The sequence below is a fragment of the Nerophis ophidion genome, linkage group LG04 (assembly GCF_033978795.1).
Source record: "Nerophis ophidion isolate RoL-2023_Sa linkage group LG04, RoL_Noph_v1.0, whole genome shotgun sequence".
Classification (NCBI taxonomy): domain Eukaryota; kingdom Metazoa; phylum Chordata; class Actinopteri; order Syngnathiformes; family Syngnathidae; genus Nerophis; species Nerophis ophidion.
The window spans coordinates 1,495,427-1,512,029 of record NC_084614.1 but is presented as its reverse complement, the minus strand read 5'-3'; the positions used below and the strand labels follow the sequence as shown (position 1 = coordinate 1,512,029).

Here is a 16,603-nt window from a genome sequence, read left to right as displayed (position 1 = left end):
ATTCTATTTTTGTTATTTTGAATGTACAACCCCCTGGTGCTGTTTTGTACTGTTTTCATAATGTTTTATATTCTTGTTTGACTTACTGTTTGTAATTGTTGAAATTTATAAATAAACATTTATTTTTAAAAAAAGTATTGAGTTTACAATACACACTTGATTGATTGATTGATTGATTGATTAATTGATTGATTGATTGATACTTTTATTAGTAGATTGCACAGTACAGTACATATTCCGTACAATTGACCACTAAATGGTGACACCCCAATAAGTTTTTCAACTTGTTTAAGTCGGGGTCCACGTTAATCAATTCATGGTAATAAACATAAATAAAAGCATATATATAAATATATATATATATATATATATATATATATATATATATATATATATATATATATATATATATATATTGCATTCTAGTTACTTTGAATTTACAACCCCCTGGCATTGTTTTGTTCTGTTTTTGTTCTGGCTTTAAGTATTATTTCTAAACAGTTTGTAAATGTTGACATTTATAAATAAAGGTTTATAAAAAAAATAAAAAAGTGTTGAGTTTACGACACCCTGGCGCTATTTTGTACTGTTTTTGCGCTTATTTTGATTATCATTATTTATCAATTGTTGCAAATGTTGCAATGTATAAATAAAGGTTTTTAAATAAAACAAATAAAAAAATAAATACATAAAACGACTTGACAAAAGTGACGTAGAGGGCGTCACGCTTCCTACGAGATCCCGTTTTTTCTCGTGTTTTCTTCTCCACTCTTATTTTGTGCTAGTAAAGTAGCTAAATAAAAATAAAACAATAAAAGAAAGTTTCGCAGTCACCTAAATAAACCTTACCGAAGGAGGCATTACAACAACAGCAGGGTTCACATTTATTCGGAGGCACAATTTGGTTGTTTTGCTCAACTCACTCTCCACTCCGGCAGGTGGCGCTGCTGCGTGCAATAGTTGCTGTTTGACTGCAGCCTACGGGGAGAAGAAGAGCTTGGAACGTGGGATGCAGGCCAGCACAAACATCGCTGAGACGGAAAAGAGGCGGAAAAGTAGAAAGATGGAAAAAATTAGCAAAGTGTCGGGAATGTCAGAAGAGAAAGAGAAGAGAATGAAGCGGGGTCTCCAGCAAGAAGAACCAGACCAGGTAAGCGAACACGAGCTGTTAGCTTAGCATCGTTAGCATGACGTCACGCTGTACAAGCGTGGAAAAAAGATCAACAATTTCGGCAAAAGGAGTATTTCTTGTACTTCTGGATCATTTTTATGCCTTAAAACTCAAAACTAATGTTGAAAAATAAATACTTGCTAGTAGGTTGTGTTGGAAAATTGTAGGACATTTTAGACTCAACTTTGTAGAACATGTAGAAGTTAACATCTTTGTAGAACATGTAGAAGTTAACATCTTTGTAGAACATGTAGAAGTTAACATCTTTGTAGAACATGTAGAAGTTAACATCTTTGTAGAACATGTAGAAGTTAACATCTTTGTAGAACATGTAGAAGTTAACATCTTTGTAGAACATGTAGAAGTTAACATCTTTGTAGAACATGTAGAAGTTAACATCTTTGTAGAACATGTAGAAGTTAACATCTTTGTAGAACATGTAGAAGTTAACATCTTTGTAGAACATGTAGAAGTTAACATCTTTGTAGAACATGTAGAAGTTAACATCTTTGTAGAACATGTAGAAGTTAACATCTTTGTAGAACATGTAGAAGTTAACATCTTTGTAGAACATGTAGAAGTTAACATCTTTGTAGAACATGTGGAAGTTAACATCTTTGTAGAACATGTGGAAGTTAACAACTTTGTAGAACATGTGGAAGTTAACATCTTTGTAGAACATGTAGAAGTTAACATCTTTGTAGAACATGTAGAAGTTAACATCTTTGTAGAACATGTAGAAGTTAACATCTTTGTAGAACATGTAGAAGTTAACATCTTTGTAGAACATGTAGAAGTTAACATCTTTGTAGAACATGTAGAAGTTAACATCTTTGTAGAACATGTAGAAGTTAACATCTTTGTAGAACATGTAGAAGTTAACATCTTTGTAGAACATGTAGAAGTTAACATCTTTGTAGAACATGTAGAAGTTAACATCTTTGTAGAACATGTAGAAGTTAACATCTTTGTAGAACATGTAGAAGTTAACATCTTTGTAGAACATGTAGAAGTTAACATCTTTGTAGAACATGTAGAAGTTAACATCTTTGTAGAACATGTAGAAGTTAACATCTTTGTAGAACATGTAGAAGTTAACATCTTTGTAGAACATGTAGAAGTTAACATCTTTGTAGAACATGTAGAAGTTAACATCTTTGTAGAACATGTAGAAGTTAACATCTTTGTAGAACATGTAGAAGGTAACATCTTTGTAGAACATGTAGAAGTTAACATCTTTGTAGAACATGTAGAAGTTAACATCTTTGTAGAACATGTAGAAGTTAACAACTTTGTAGAACATGTGGAAGTTAACATCTTTGTAGAACATGTGGAAGTTAACAACTTTGTAGAACATGTGGAAGTTAACATCTTTGTAGAACATGTGGAAGTTAACATCTTTGTAGAACATGTGGAAGTTAACATCTTTAGACAGAACATATGTCTTAAATGTGTTTATTACGCCTTGTTAAAAGCAAGTTCCATCCAGCTATTCATCTATGCACACAACATACATGTTCTTACTCCCAGATTGTGTTTCCATGTCCTAGATGTTGAGCATCAACAGTGAGCTGTGTGACAAAGAAGTGTCAGAAAGCGAGGAGAGTGTTTACTCAGGACTCGAGGATTCAGGAAGCGATAGTGATGAGGATGATGGAGTAGACAACCATGATGATGAAAATAGTGACGAGGATGATGGAGTAGACAACCATGATGATGAAAATAGTGATGAGGATGATGGAGTAGACAACCATGATGATGAAGCACAACAAGAAGGACTACACAACCATGATGATGAAGCACAACAGGTAGTCATTTTTCTCCTAAAGAACATTTGTCATATGTTCTAAACCATGTGTTGTTGTTCCTACTTGCAGGACAACAACCTGAATGCCGGGAAGAAAGAAGAGTATGAGCATGACTCATCAGACGAAGAAGTGAGACCATTTTTATTCGGACATGGTGTTCTTTATACAGAAATATGGTTGACTGTACACTATGGCAAAGTAATAAGCAGATATACACGCGAATCATCACAAAAGATGATTTGGATCAATTCACAAAATCCTCAAATTTAGATCTATCAGGGTTTTGTGGTCACGGTTTTCAGTTGCTGTGACGTATGTTGTTGTACAAAACATTCTGTCATATACTCCAATGATTCAGTATAACTGTACAACACATTCTGTCATATATTCCAGTGATCCAGTATAACTGTACAACACATTCTGTCATATATTCCAATGATCCAGTATAACTGTACAACACATTACATCATATACTCCAATGATCCAGTATAACTGTACAACACATTCTGTCATATATTCCAATGATCCAGTATAACTGTACAACACATTCTGTCATATATTCCAATGATCCAGTATAACTGTACAACACATTCTGTCATATATTCCAATGATCCAGTATAACTGTACAACACATTACATCATATACTCCAATGATCCAGTATAACTGTACAACACATTCTGTCATATATTCCAATGATCCAGTATAACTGTACAACACATTACATCATATACTCCAATGATCCAGTATAACTGTACAACACATTCTGTCATATATTCCAATGATCCAGTATAACTGTACAACACATTACATCATATACTCCAATGATCCAGTATAACTGTACAACACATTCTGTCATATATTCCAATGATCCAGTATAACTGTACAACACATTCTGTCATATATTCCAATGATCCAGTATAACTGTACAACACATTCTGTCATATATTCCAATGATCCAGTATAACTGTACAACACATTACATCATATACTCCAATGATCCAGTATAACTGTACAACACATTCTGTCATATATTCCAATGATCCAGTATAACTGTACAACACATGACATCATATACTCCAATGATCCAGTATAACTGTACAACACATTACATCATATACTCCAATGATCCAGTATAACTGTACAACACATTACATCATATACTCCAATGATCCAGTATAACTGTACAACACATTACATCATATACTCCAATGATCCAGTATAACTGTACAACACATTACATCATATACTCCAATGATCCAGTATAACTGTACAACACATTCTGTCATATATTCCAATGATCCAGTATAACTGTACAACACATTCTGTCATATATTCCAATGATCCAGTATAACTGTACAACACATTACATCATATATTCCAATGATCCAGTATAACTGTACAACACATTACATCATATACTCCAATGATCCAGTATAACTGTACAACACATGACATCATATACTCCAATGATCCAGTATAACTGTACAACACATTACATCATATACTCCAATGATCCAGTATAACTGTACAACACATTACATCATATATTCCAATGTTCCAGTATAACTGTACAACACATTACATCATATACTCCAATGATCCAGTATAACTGTACAACACATTACATCATATACTCCAATGATCCAGTATAACTGTACAACACATTACATCATATACTCCAATGATCCAGTATAACTGTACAACACATTACATCATATACTCCAATGATCCAGTATAACTGTACAACACATTACATCATATACTCCAATGATCCAGTATAACTGTACAACACATTCTGTCATATATTCCAATGATCCAGTATAACTGTACAACACATTCTGTCATATATTCCAATGATCCAGTATAACTGTACAACACATTACATCATATATTCCAATGATCCAGTATAACTGTACAACACATTACATCATATACTCCAATGATCCAGTATAACTGTACAACACATTACATCATATACTCCAATGATCCAGTATAACTGTACAACACATTACATCATATACTCCAATGATCCAGTATAACTGTACAACACATTACATCATATATTCCAATGTTCCAGTATAACTGTACAACACATTACATCATATACTCCAATGATCCAGTATAACTGTACAACACATTACATCATATACTCCAATGATCCAGTATAACTGTACAACACATTACATCATATACTCCAATGATCCAGTATAACTGTACAACACATTACATCATATACTCCAATGATCCAGTATAACTGTACAACACATGACATCATATACTCCAATGATCCAGTATAACTGTACAACACATGACATCATATACTCCAATGATCCAGTATAACTGTACAACACATTACATCATATATTCCAATGATCCAGTATAACTGTACAACACATTACATCATATACTCCAATGATCCAGTATAACTGTACAACACATTACATCATATACTCCAATGATCCAGTATAACTGTACAACACATTACATCATATACTCCAATGATCCAGTATAACTGTACAACACATTCTGTCATATATTCCAATGATCCAGTATAACTGTACAACACATTCTGTCATATATTCCAATGATCCAGTATAACTGTACAACACATTACATCATATATTCCAATGATCCAGTATAACTGTACAACACATTACATCATATACTCCAATGATCCAGTATAACTGTACAACACATTACATCATATACTCCAATGATCCAGTATAACTGTACAACACATGACATCATATACTCCAATGATCCAGTATAACTGTACAACACATTACATCATATACTCCAATGATCCAGTATAACTGTACAACACATTACATCATATACTCCAATGATCCAGTATAACTGTACAACACATTACATCATATATTCCAATGTTCCAGTACAACTGTACAACACATTACATCATATACTCCAATGATCCAGTATAACTGTACAACACATTACATCATATACTCCAATGATCCAGTATAACTGTACAACACATTACATCATATACTCCAATGATCCAGTATAACTGTACAACACATGACATCATATATTCCAATGATCCAGTATAACTGTACAACACATTACATCATATACTCCAATGATCCAGTATAACTGTACAACACATTACATCATATATTCCAATGATCCAGTATAACTGTACAACACATTACATCATATACTCCAATGGTCCAGTATAACTGTACAACACATTACATCATATACTCCAATGGTCCGGTATAACTGTACAACACATGACATCATATACTCCAATGATCCAGTATAACTGTACAACACATGACATCATATACTCCAATGATCCAGTATAACTGTACAACACATGACATCATATACTCCAATGATCCAGTATAACTGTACAACACATTACATCATATATTCCAATGATCCAGTATAACTGTACAACACATTACATCATATACTCCAATGATCCAGTATAACTGTACAACACATTACATCACATATTCCAATGATCCAGTATAACTGTACAACACATTACATCATATACTCCAATGGTCCAGTATAACTGTACAACACATGACATCATATATTCCAATGGTCCAGTATAACTGTACAACACATGACATCATATACTCCAATGATCCAGTATAACTGTACAACACATGACATCATATACTCCAATGATCCAGTATAACTGTACAACACATGACATCATATACTCCAATGATCCAGTATAACTGTACAACACATGACATCATATACTCCAATGGTCCAGTATAACTGTACAACACATTACATCATATATTCCAATGATCCAGTATAACTGTACAACACATGACATCATATATTCCAATGATCCAGTATAACTGTACAACACATTACATCATATACTCCAATGATCCAGTATAACTGTACAACACATTACATCATATATTCCAATGATCCAGTATAACTGTACAACACATTACATCATATACTCCAATGGTCCAGTATAACTGTACAACACATTACATCATATACTCCAATGGTCCGGTATAACTGTACAACACATGACATCATATACTCCAATGATCCAGTATAACTGTACAACACATGACATCATATACTCCAATGATCCAGTATAACTGTACAACACATGACATCATATACTCCAATGATCCAGTATAACTGTACAACACATTACATCATATATTCCAATGATCCAGTATAACTGTACAACACATTACATCATATACTCCAATGATCCAGTATAACTGTACAACACATTACATCATATATTCCAATGATCCAGTATAACTGTACAACACATTACATCATATACTCCAATGATCCAGTATAACTGTACAACACATGACATCATATATTCCAATGATCCAGTATAACTGTACAACACATGACATCATATACTCCAATGATCCAATAGAACTGAACAGTGCTGATTATTTACATAAAGTGTTTCATTCCTATTCAATCCGCAGGGTCTCAAAAAGTCTCAAATCCTACAATTTGAATATAAGGCCTTAAAATGTCTAAAAAGGTCTTAAAATTCTATTAACGGTAGTTTTTTTTCTTTTTTAATACATACATTTCAGTCTTACTAAATGTTTAGGTTTTTGAAGACGCTGTAACGTAACTACAAAACAAAACCAAGGTAGGCTACCTGTGTAGCCTAGTAAGAATGAATGGTGCACTACCTAGTGGGATGTGCGCGCGCACTACCTTGTGGGCTGTGCACGCGCACTACCTAGTGGGCTGTGCGCGCGCACTACCTTGTAGGCTGTGCGCGCGCACTACCTTGTGGGCTGTGCACGCGCACTACCTAGTGGGCTGTGCGCGCGCACTACCTTGTAGGCTGTGCGCGCGCACTACCTTGTAGGCTGTGCGCGCGCACTACCTTGTAGGCTGTGCGCGCGCACTACCTAGTGGGCTGTGCGCGCGCACTACCTCGTGGGCTGTGCGCGCGCACTACCTCGTGGGCTGTGCGCGCGCACTACCTAGTGGGCTGTGCGCGCGCACTACCTCGTGGGCTGTGCGCCCGCACTACCTCGTGGGCTGTGCGCGCGCAGTACCTCGTGGGCTGTGCGCGCGCACTACCTCGTGGGCTGTGCGCGCGCACTACCTCGTGGGCTGTGCGCGCGCACTACCTTGTGGGCTGTGCACCCGCAGCCGTGTGTTCCTACAGCTTAGCATGGCAGCAGAGAAAACTCAATGAAAGCTGAATGACTTTAATAAAATGTAAGTGCAGGTTCACCATCTTTTCATCTCTTTACTACAGATACACTAGTACTACTCTGCATGTGTACTACAGATACAGTACTATGCATGTTTACTACAGATACATTATTATTACTCTAAATTTTACTACAGATACAGTACTGTACATGTTTACTACAGATACATTATTATTACTCTAAATTTTACTACAGATACAGTACTGTACATGTTTACTACAGATACATTATTATTACTCTAAATTTTTACTACAGATACAGTACTGTACATGTTTACTATACAGTAGTAGTTCTGTACATGTTTACTACAGATACAGTACTGTACATGTTTACTACAGATACAGTATTATTACTCTATATGTTTACTACAGATACAGTACTGTACATGTTTACTATACAGTAGTAGTTCTGTACATGTTTACTACAGATACAGTATTATTACTCTATATGTTTACTACAGATACAGTACTGTACATGTTTACTATACAGTAGTAGTTCTGTACATGTTTACTACAGATACAGTACTGTACATGTTTACTACAGATACAGTATTATTACTCTATATGTTTACTACAGATACAGTACTGTACATGTTTACTATACAGTAGTAGTTCTGTACATGTTTACTACAGATACAGTATTATTACTCTATATGTTTACTACAGATACAGTACTGTACATGTTTACTATACAGTAGTAGTTCTGTACATGTTTACTACAGATACAGTATTATTACTCTATATGTTTACTACAGATACAGTACTGTACATGTTTACTATACAGTAGTAGTTCTGTACATGTTTACTACAGATACAGTACTGTACATGTTTACTACAGATACAGTATTATTACTCTATATGTTTACTACAGATACAGTACTGTACATGTTTACTATACAGTAGTAGTTCTGTACATGTTAACTACAGATACAGTATTATTACTCTATATGTTTACTACAGATACAGTACTGTACATGTTTACTATACAGTAGTAGTTCTGTACATGTTTACTACAGATACAGTATTATTACTCTATATGTTTACTACAGATACAGTATTATTACTCTATATGTTTACTACAGATACAGTATTACTCTATATGTTTACTACAGATACAGTACTGTACATGTTTACTATACAGTAGTAGTTCTGTACATGTTTACTACAGATAAAGTATTATTACTCTATATGTTTACTACAGATACAGTATTATTACTCTATATGTTTACTACAGATACAGTATTATTACTCTATATGTTTACTACAGATACAGTATTACTCTATATGTTTACTACAGATACAGTACTGTACATGTTTACTATACAGTAGTAGTTCTGTACATGTTTACTACAGATAAAGTATTATTACTCTATATGTTTACTACAGATACAGTATTATTACTCTATATGTTTACTACAGATACAGTATTATTACTCTATATGTTTACTACAGATACAGTACTGTACATGTTTACTACAGATAAAGTAGTAGTAATACTGTACACGTTTGATCAGTTTCCTCCATTTTGACAAAAACACTGCAAAAGTGAAGCATTTAGCTTTAGCAGAGATGCTAAGAGTGCAGACAATAAATAAATGTATTTGTGGTTGTTCCATAAAAGACTGGACATGAAGAAGCACACTGCACCTTTAAAGCACTTCTGTGGCAAATATGACACATTGAATGCAGCTGAAATAGGCTCCAGCGACCCCCGAAAGGGACAAGCGGTAGAAATGGATGGATGGATGATTGATAATATGGGGCAGCACAGTGGACCAGGGGTTAGTACATGTGCCTCACAATAAGAAGGGTCTTTCTGTGTGGAGTTTGCATCTCCTCCCCGTGACTGCGTGAGGGAACTCCGGGCCCCTCCCACCTCCAAAGACATGCACCTGGGGATAGGCCCCTCCCACCTCCAAAGACATGCACCTGAGGATAGGCCCCTCCCACCTCCAAAAACATGCACCTGGGGTTAGGCCCCTCCCACCTCCAAAGACGTGCACCTGGGGACCGCTTGTCCCTAAAACCGATGGATGTTAATTGATATTGTTTTTTTTTATGAGTTGACAATAGAGTCTTCTGGTGTATTAAGTTGGTTCAAGCATTTCATTGTCCAATGTGAAAGAACAGTGAATAGACTTATAATTCATCCTGATCTTCCTTTGTCTCTAGACTTTTTGGTCCATATGGGTGTGAAATTTTGCTCTTAAAAAGTCTTTAAAAAATTAAATATGCTTTTAACATTTGTAGAAGTCTTAAAAACCTTAAGGAGGCCTTAAAACGTCTTTAAAAAGTCTACAAAGTCTTAAAAAAAACCTTGTTTTTATAAAGCGTTAAATATTTTTTTGATGTTTGTAAAAGTCTTAAAAACCCTTTAAAAGTTAGTAAAAGTCTTAAAAACCCTTAAAACCTTAGCCTTAAAAAAGCGTTACATTGTCTTTAAAAGTTTGTAGAAGTGTTAAAAAGCCCTAAATAGTCTTAAAAAGTTTATGTTAGTCTTAAAAAGCCTTAAAAGTCTTAAAATGCCTTTGTAAGTCTTAAAAACGTTAGACTTAATAAGCGTTATATAGTCTTTAAAAGTTTGTAAAAATCTTAAAAACCATTAGGAAGTCTTAAAAAGCCTTAAATAGTCTTAAAAAAAAAGTTTGTATAAGTCTTGAGAAGTCTTAAAAAGCCTTAAAAATTTGAATGAGCCTAAAAAGTCTTGAAAAGTTTTAAAAACCCTTAGGTAGTGTTAAAAAGCTGTGAAAAGTCTTAAGAATTGTTGTTGAAAGCTGCAGAGACCCTGAGTCCAGGACCAAGTGTGTGTCACCAGACCATACTGGATATTGAGCTGACAAACTTTGAGATTATTTGGAAGGTTTCTTCCGTTGAGTTTGTGTCCACGGATGAGAAGAAGACCGAGGGCATGTTGATATCCATGCCAGGTGAAATGGAATGCCAACATGTGGTTTTCAGGTGTGGTCCTGAGCACACTTTGTGTCCAAGTCCATACAGGAGAGCAGGACAGCAACCTGATCCCCAAAGTAGTACCTTGGTCTCACGTGCTTGCAGGACATCAGGAACACGGTGGGGAACATACCGATGGAATGGTACAAGGACTTCCCTCACGTTGGCTACAACCTGGACGGGAAGAAGATCTACAAGCCCATCAGAAACAAGGACGAGCTGGACGAGTTCTTGGAAAAGATGGAGAACCCCGACTACTGGTGAGTGAGCTGGTCACCTTGGACCGGCCTGACGCCGTCCAGCGTGCCGACCTGTGGTTCTTGTGCAGGAGAACGGTGACGGACAAGCAGACGGCCAGTGACATGGTCCTGTCCGACGAGCAGGTGGAGCTGGTGAAGCGCCTGCAGAAAGGACAGTTTGGAGATGTCAACTTCCAGGAGTACCAGGTGAGGCGGGAAGTTCCTGCTCAAAGGTTGAGGCTAAGATGCTAGGGTGTGCTCCTCAGCCTTCGGTGGACTTCTTCAGTGGAGACGTGATGCTGCACCCTGTCACCAACCGACCAGCTGACAAGCGCAGCTTCATCCCGTCCCTCATCGAGAAGGAGAAGGTAATGTCACGCTCTTCCCTGGTCTGCGGGCGCCACTCCATCCGTCTGCTTTCAGGTCTCCAAACTAGTCCACGCCATAAAGATGGGCTGGATCAAGCCTCGCCGAGCGCGGGATGACAGCAAGGGGCGCTACTATGACCTGTGGGGCAGCGAGGACTCCTCTCTCCTGGCCAAGCACAAAATGCACCTGCCTGCTCCTAAGACCCTCCTCCCTGGTCACCAGGAGTCCTACAACCCCCCACCAGAGTACCTCTTCACCCAGGAGGAGGTAAGTCCCCGGAGTCTGGTGGCCAGGTCACATCTTTATTGTTCCTCTTCTCTGCAGCAAGCTCTGTGGGAGCAGCAGGATCCTTCGGACAGGAAGTTGCCCTTTGTCCCCAGGAAGTTCTCCAGCCTGCGGCAGGTTCCCGCCTTTCCTCGTTTCATCCATGAGAGATTCGAGCGTTGCCTCGACCTTTACCTGTGCCCTCGCCAGAGAAAGATGAGGGTAAGGCCAGACCCAGACTCAGGGTCACGCTTTAAGGCCAGACTCTGGGGTCACGTTTTAAGAGCGGATGTAGGGTCACACTTTAAGATTTGACTCAGACTCGGGGTCACGCTTTAAGACCAGACTCTGGGGTCACGCTTTAAGACCGGACTCTGGGGTCACTCCTTAAGACCGGATGTGGGGTCACACTTTAAGACTTGACTCAGACTCGGGGTCACTCTTTAAGACCAGACTCTGGGGTCACCCTTTAAGACCGCACTCTGGGGTCACTCCTTAAGACCGGATGTGGGGTCACGCTTTAAGATTTGACTCAGACTCGGGGTCACTTTTTATGACCGGACTCTTGGGTCACGTTTTAAGACCGGACTCTGGGGTCATTCCTTAAGACCGGATGTAGGGTCACACTTTAAGACCAGACTCAGACTCGGGGTCACTCTTTAAGACCAGACTCTGGGGTCACGCTTTAAGACCGGACTCTGGGGTCACTCCTTAAGACCGGATGTGGGGTCACACTTTAAGATTTGACTCAGACTCGGGGTCACTTTTTAAGACCGGACTCTGGGGTTTCTCCTTAAGACCAGATGTGGAGTCACGCTTTAAGACCAGACTCTGGGGTCACGCTTTAAGACCGGACTCTGGGGTCACGCTTTACGACCAAACTCTGGGGTCACTCCTTAAGACCAGACTCGGGGTCACTCTTTAAGACCAGATTCGGAGTCAGTCTTTAAGACCAGACTCGGAGTCAGTCTTTAAGACCAGACTCTGAGTCACTCTTTCAGACCAGACTCGGGGTCACTCTTTAAGACCAGATTCGGAGTCACTCTTTCAGACCAGACTCAGCGTCACTCTTTAAGACCAGACTCGGAGTCACTTTTTAAGACCAGACTCGGAGTCACTTTTTAAGACCAGACTCGGAGTCACTTTTTAAGACCAGACTCGGAGTCACTCTTTCAGACCAGACTCGGGGTCACTCTTTAAGACCAGACTCGGAGTAACTCTTTCAGACCAGACTCGGGGTCACTCTTTAAGACGGGACTCTGGGGTCACTCCTTAAGACCGGATGTAGGGTCACACTTTAAGATTTGACTCAGACTCGGGGTCACTTTTTAAGACCAGACTCTGGGGTCACGTTTTAAGACCGGACTCTGGGGTCACTCCTTAAGACCGTATGTAGGGTCACACTTTAAGATTTGACTCAGACTTGGGGTCACTCTTTAAGACCGGACTCTGGGGTCACTCCTTAAGACCGGATGTAGGGTCACACTTTAAGACCAGACTCAGATTCGGGGTCACTCTTTAAGACCAGACTCTGGGGTCACGCTTTAAGACCGGACTCTGGGGACACTCCTTAAGACCGGATGTGGGGTCACACTTTAAGATTTGACTCAGACTCTGGGGTCACTCTTTAAGACCGGACTCTGGGGTCACTCCTTAAGACCGGATGTGGGGTCACACTTTAAGATTTGACTCAGGGGTCACTTTTTAAGACCAAACTCGGAGTCACTTTTTAAGACCAGACTCGGAGTCACTCCTTCAGACCAGACTCGGGGTCACGCTTTAAGACCAGACTCGGAGTCACTCTTTCAGACCAGACTCGGGGTCAATCTTTAAGACCGGACTCTGGGGTCACGCTTTAAGACCGGACTCTGGGGTCACTCTTTCAGACCAGACTCGGGGTCACGCTTTAAGACCAGACTATGGGTCACGCTTTAAGTCCAGACTCAGACTTGGTGTCACGCTTGATGACCAGACTCGGGGTAACGGTATAAGATCAGACTTAGTGTCACACTTAAAGACCAGGCTCAGACTTTGGGTCACAGTTTAAGACCAGACTCAAGGTCAAGGTTTAAGACCGGACTCAGGGTCTAGTTTTAAGACCATGTATGGGAGCAGGCGCTTGCTAACAGTTGTTGCTCCGCAGGTTAATGTGGATCCTGAAGATCTGATTCCAAAGCTTCCTAAACCTAAAGACCTGCAGCCTTTCCCCACAACACAGTCACTGGTATGCACGCACACACACACACACACACACCTGTCACCTGTATACTTACCTGTGTTCAGGTTTATAAGGGTCACAATCACCTGTATACTTACCTGTGTTCAAGTTTATAATGGTCACAATCACCTGTATACTTACCTGTGTTCAAGTTTATAAGGGTCACAATCACCTGTATACTTACCTGTGTTCAAGTTTATAAGGGTCACAATCACCTGTATACTTACCTGTGTTCAAGTTTATAAGGGTCACAATCACCTGTATACTTACCTGTGTTCAAGTTTATAAGGGTCACAATCACCTGTATACTTACCTGTGTTCAAGTTTATAAGGGTCACAATCACCTGTATACTTACCTGTGTTCAAGTTTATAAGGGTCACAATCACCTGTATACTTACCTGTGTTCAAGTTTATAAGGGTTACACTCACCTGTATAGTTACCTGTGTTCAGGTTTATAAGGGTCACACTCACCTGTATACTTACCTGTGTTCAGGTTTATAAAGGTCACAATCACCTGTATACTTACCTGTATTCAGGTTTATAAGGGTCACACTCACCTGTATACTTACCTGTGTTCAGGTTTATAAGGGTCACAGCAGTTTGGTGCGGTCCATCAGTGTTTCTCCTACAGGACAGTGGCTTGCTTCAGGTAACTGTGTGGGCGTGGCTTAATGTGTGGTAGGTGTGGCCTAAAGCCAAGTGAATTTTTTAGGAAGTGACGACTGCTGCGTCAGGCTGTGGGAGGTGTGTTCCTCTCGCTGTGTCAAGGTGGTCCAGGTGGGCGGAGCCGTGAAGAGCGTGTGCTGGAATCCCAACCCCTCCGTCTGTCTCCTCGCCGTGGCCCTGTAAGTACTCGCTATCTTGTCACTGACCGCCTGGCCACACCTTGTAGTCGCCATCTTGTCACTGACCGCCTGGCCACACCTTGTAGTCGCCATCTTGTCACTGACCGCCTGGCCACACCTTGTACTCGCCATCTTGTCACTGACCGCCTGGCCACACCTTGTAGTCGCCATCTTGTCACTGACCGCCTGGCCACACCTTGTAGTCGCCATCTTGTCACTGACCGCCTGGCCACACCTTGTAGTCGCCATCTTGTCACTGACCGCCTGGCCACACCTTGTACTCGCCATCTTGTCACTGACCGCCTGGCCACACCTTGTACTCGCCATCTTGTCACTGACCGCCTGGCCACACCTTGTAGTCGCCATCTTGTCACTGACCGCCTGGCCACACCTTGTAGTCGCCATCTTGTCACTGACCGCCTGTCTGCCACCTGCAGGGAGTCGCTGGTGTTGATCCTGTCGCCCTCCTTGGCGGACAGAGAGGTGGCCTTGAGCTCAGAACGCCTCCTCGCTGCTCCGCAGGAGGCGGAGCCTGCAGAGGCGGTGGGGCCGCTGACCTGGGTGGAATGTGAGCGTGAGGAGCAGAAGCAAAGCATCCGGCTGAAGATCCAACATCCCAAAGTGTGAAGCCTGAGCGTAAGTAAGTGGTCAGGCAGCCATACTCACCTGTGCCTGCTTGTCAGCCCGTGCGACAGGTGGTGTGGCACGCCAAGGGAGACTACCTGGCCTCGCTGATGCCCGACCACTCCAGCCATCAGCAGGTCTTCATCCACCAGCTGAGCAGGAGGCGGAGCCAGAACCCTTTCAGGCGCAACAAGGGTCTGGTTCAGAGCGTGTGTTTCCACCCCATCCGGCCTTACTTCTTTGTGGCCACCCAGCGCTCCATCAGGATCTACAACCTGGTCAAGCAGGAGATGACCAAGAAACTGCAGGCCAACTCCAAGTGGATCTCCAGCATGGCTGTCCACCCTGGAGGTCAGTCATGGTCCTGCAAGCATCTTGAATGTCTTGCATGATATCATCAACAACTGCTGATCCAGGATGTCCATCCATCCATCCATTTTCTACCGCTTATTCCCTTTTGGGGTCGCGGGGGGCGCTGGCGCCTATCTCAGCTACAATCGGGCGGAAGGCGGGGTACACCCTGGACAAGTCGCCAGCTCATCGCAGGGCCAACACAGATAGACAGACAACATTCACACTCACATTCAAACACTAGGGCCAATTTAGTGTTGCCAATCAACCTATCCCCAGGTGCATGTCTTTGGAAGTGGGAGGAAGCCGGAGTACCCGGAGGGAACCCACGCATTCACGGGGAGAACATGCAAACTCCACACAGGAAGATCCCGAGCCTGGATTTGAACCCAGGACTGCAGGAACTTCGTATTGTGAGGCAGACGCACTAACCCCTCTGCCACCGTGATCCAGGATGTGTTGCATGATATCATCAACAACTGCTGATCCAGGATGTGTTGCATGATATCATCAACAACTGCTGATCCAGGAAGTGCTGCATGATATCATCAAC

The 16,603-nt window shown here is 40.5% G+C and overlaps 1 protein-coding gene across 3 annotated transcripts in view; it reads left to right on the top strand.

Annotated features, from left to right (window-relative positions):
• Positions 1-948: 948 nt before the first annotated feature.
• Positions 949-16,603, top strand: part of LOC133550684 (ribosome biogenesis protein bop1-like) — a 29,729-nt gene continuing 14,074 nt past the window's right edge. For all 3 annotated transcript variants that reach the window (XR_009806363.1, XR_009806362.1, XM_061896653.1), the window contains exons 1-13: positions 949-1,150; positions 2,722-2,979; positions 3,049-3,108; positions 11,244-11,398; positions 11,467-11,584; positions 11,644-11,745; positions 11,801-12,013; positions 12,071-12,232; positions 14,154-14,234; positions 14,810-14,879; positions 14,943-15,075; positions 15,513-15,696; positions 15,759-16,050. Coding sequence is in view for 1 of the 3 variants with exons in the window: in XM_061896653.1 (XP_061752637.1) it covers positions 1,010-1,150; positions 2,722-2,979; positions 3,049-3,108; positions 11,244-11,398; positions 11,467-11,584; positions 11,644-11,745; positions 11,801-12,013; positions 12,071-12,232; positions 14,154-14,234; positions 14,810-14,879; positions 14,943-15,075; positions 15,513-15,696; positions 15,759-16,050 (1,969 nt within the window). In the remaining 2 variants the exon portion in view is untranslated. The remainder of the gene's footprint in view (positions 1,151-2,721; positions 2,980-3,048; positions 3,109-11,243; positions 11,399-11,466; positions 11,585-11,643; positions 11,746-11,800; positions 12,014-12,070; positions 12,233-14,153; positions 14,235-14,809; positions 14,880-14,942; positions 15,076-15,512; positions 15,697-15,758; positions 16,051-16,603) is intronic.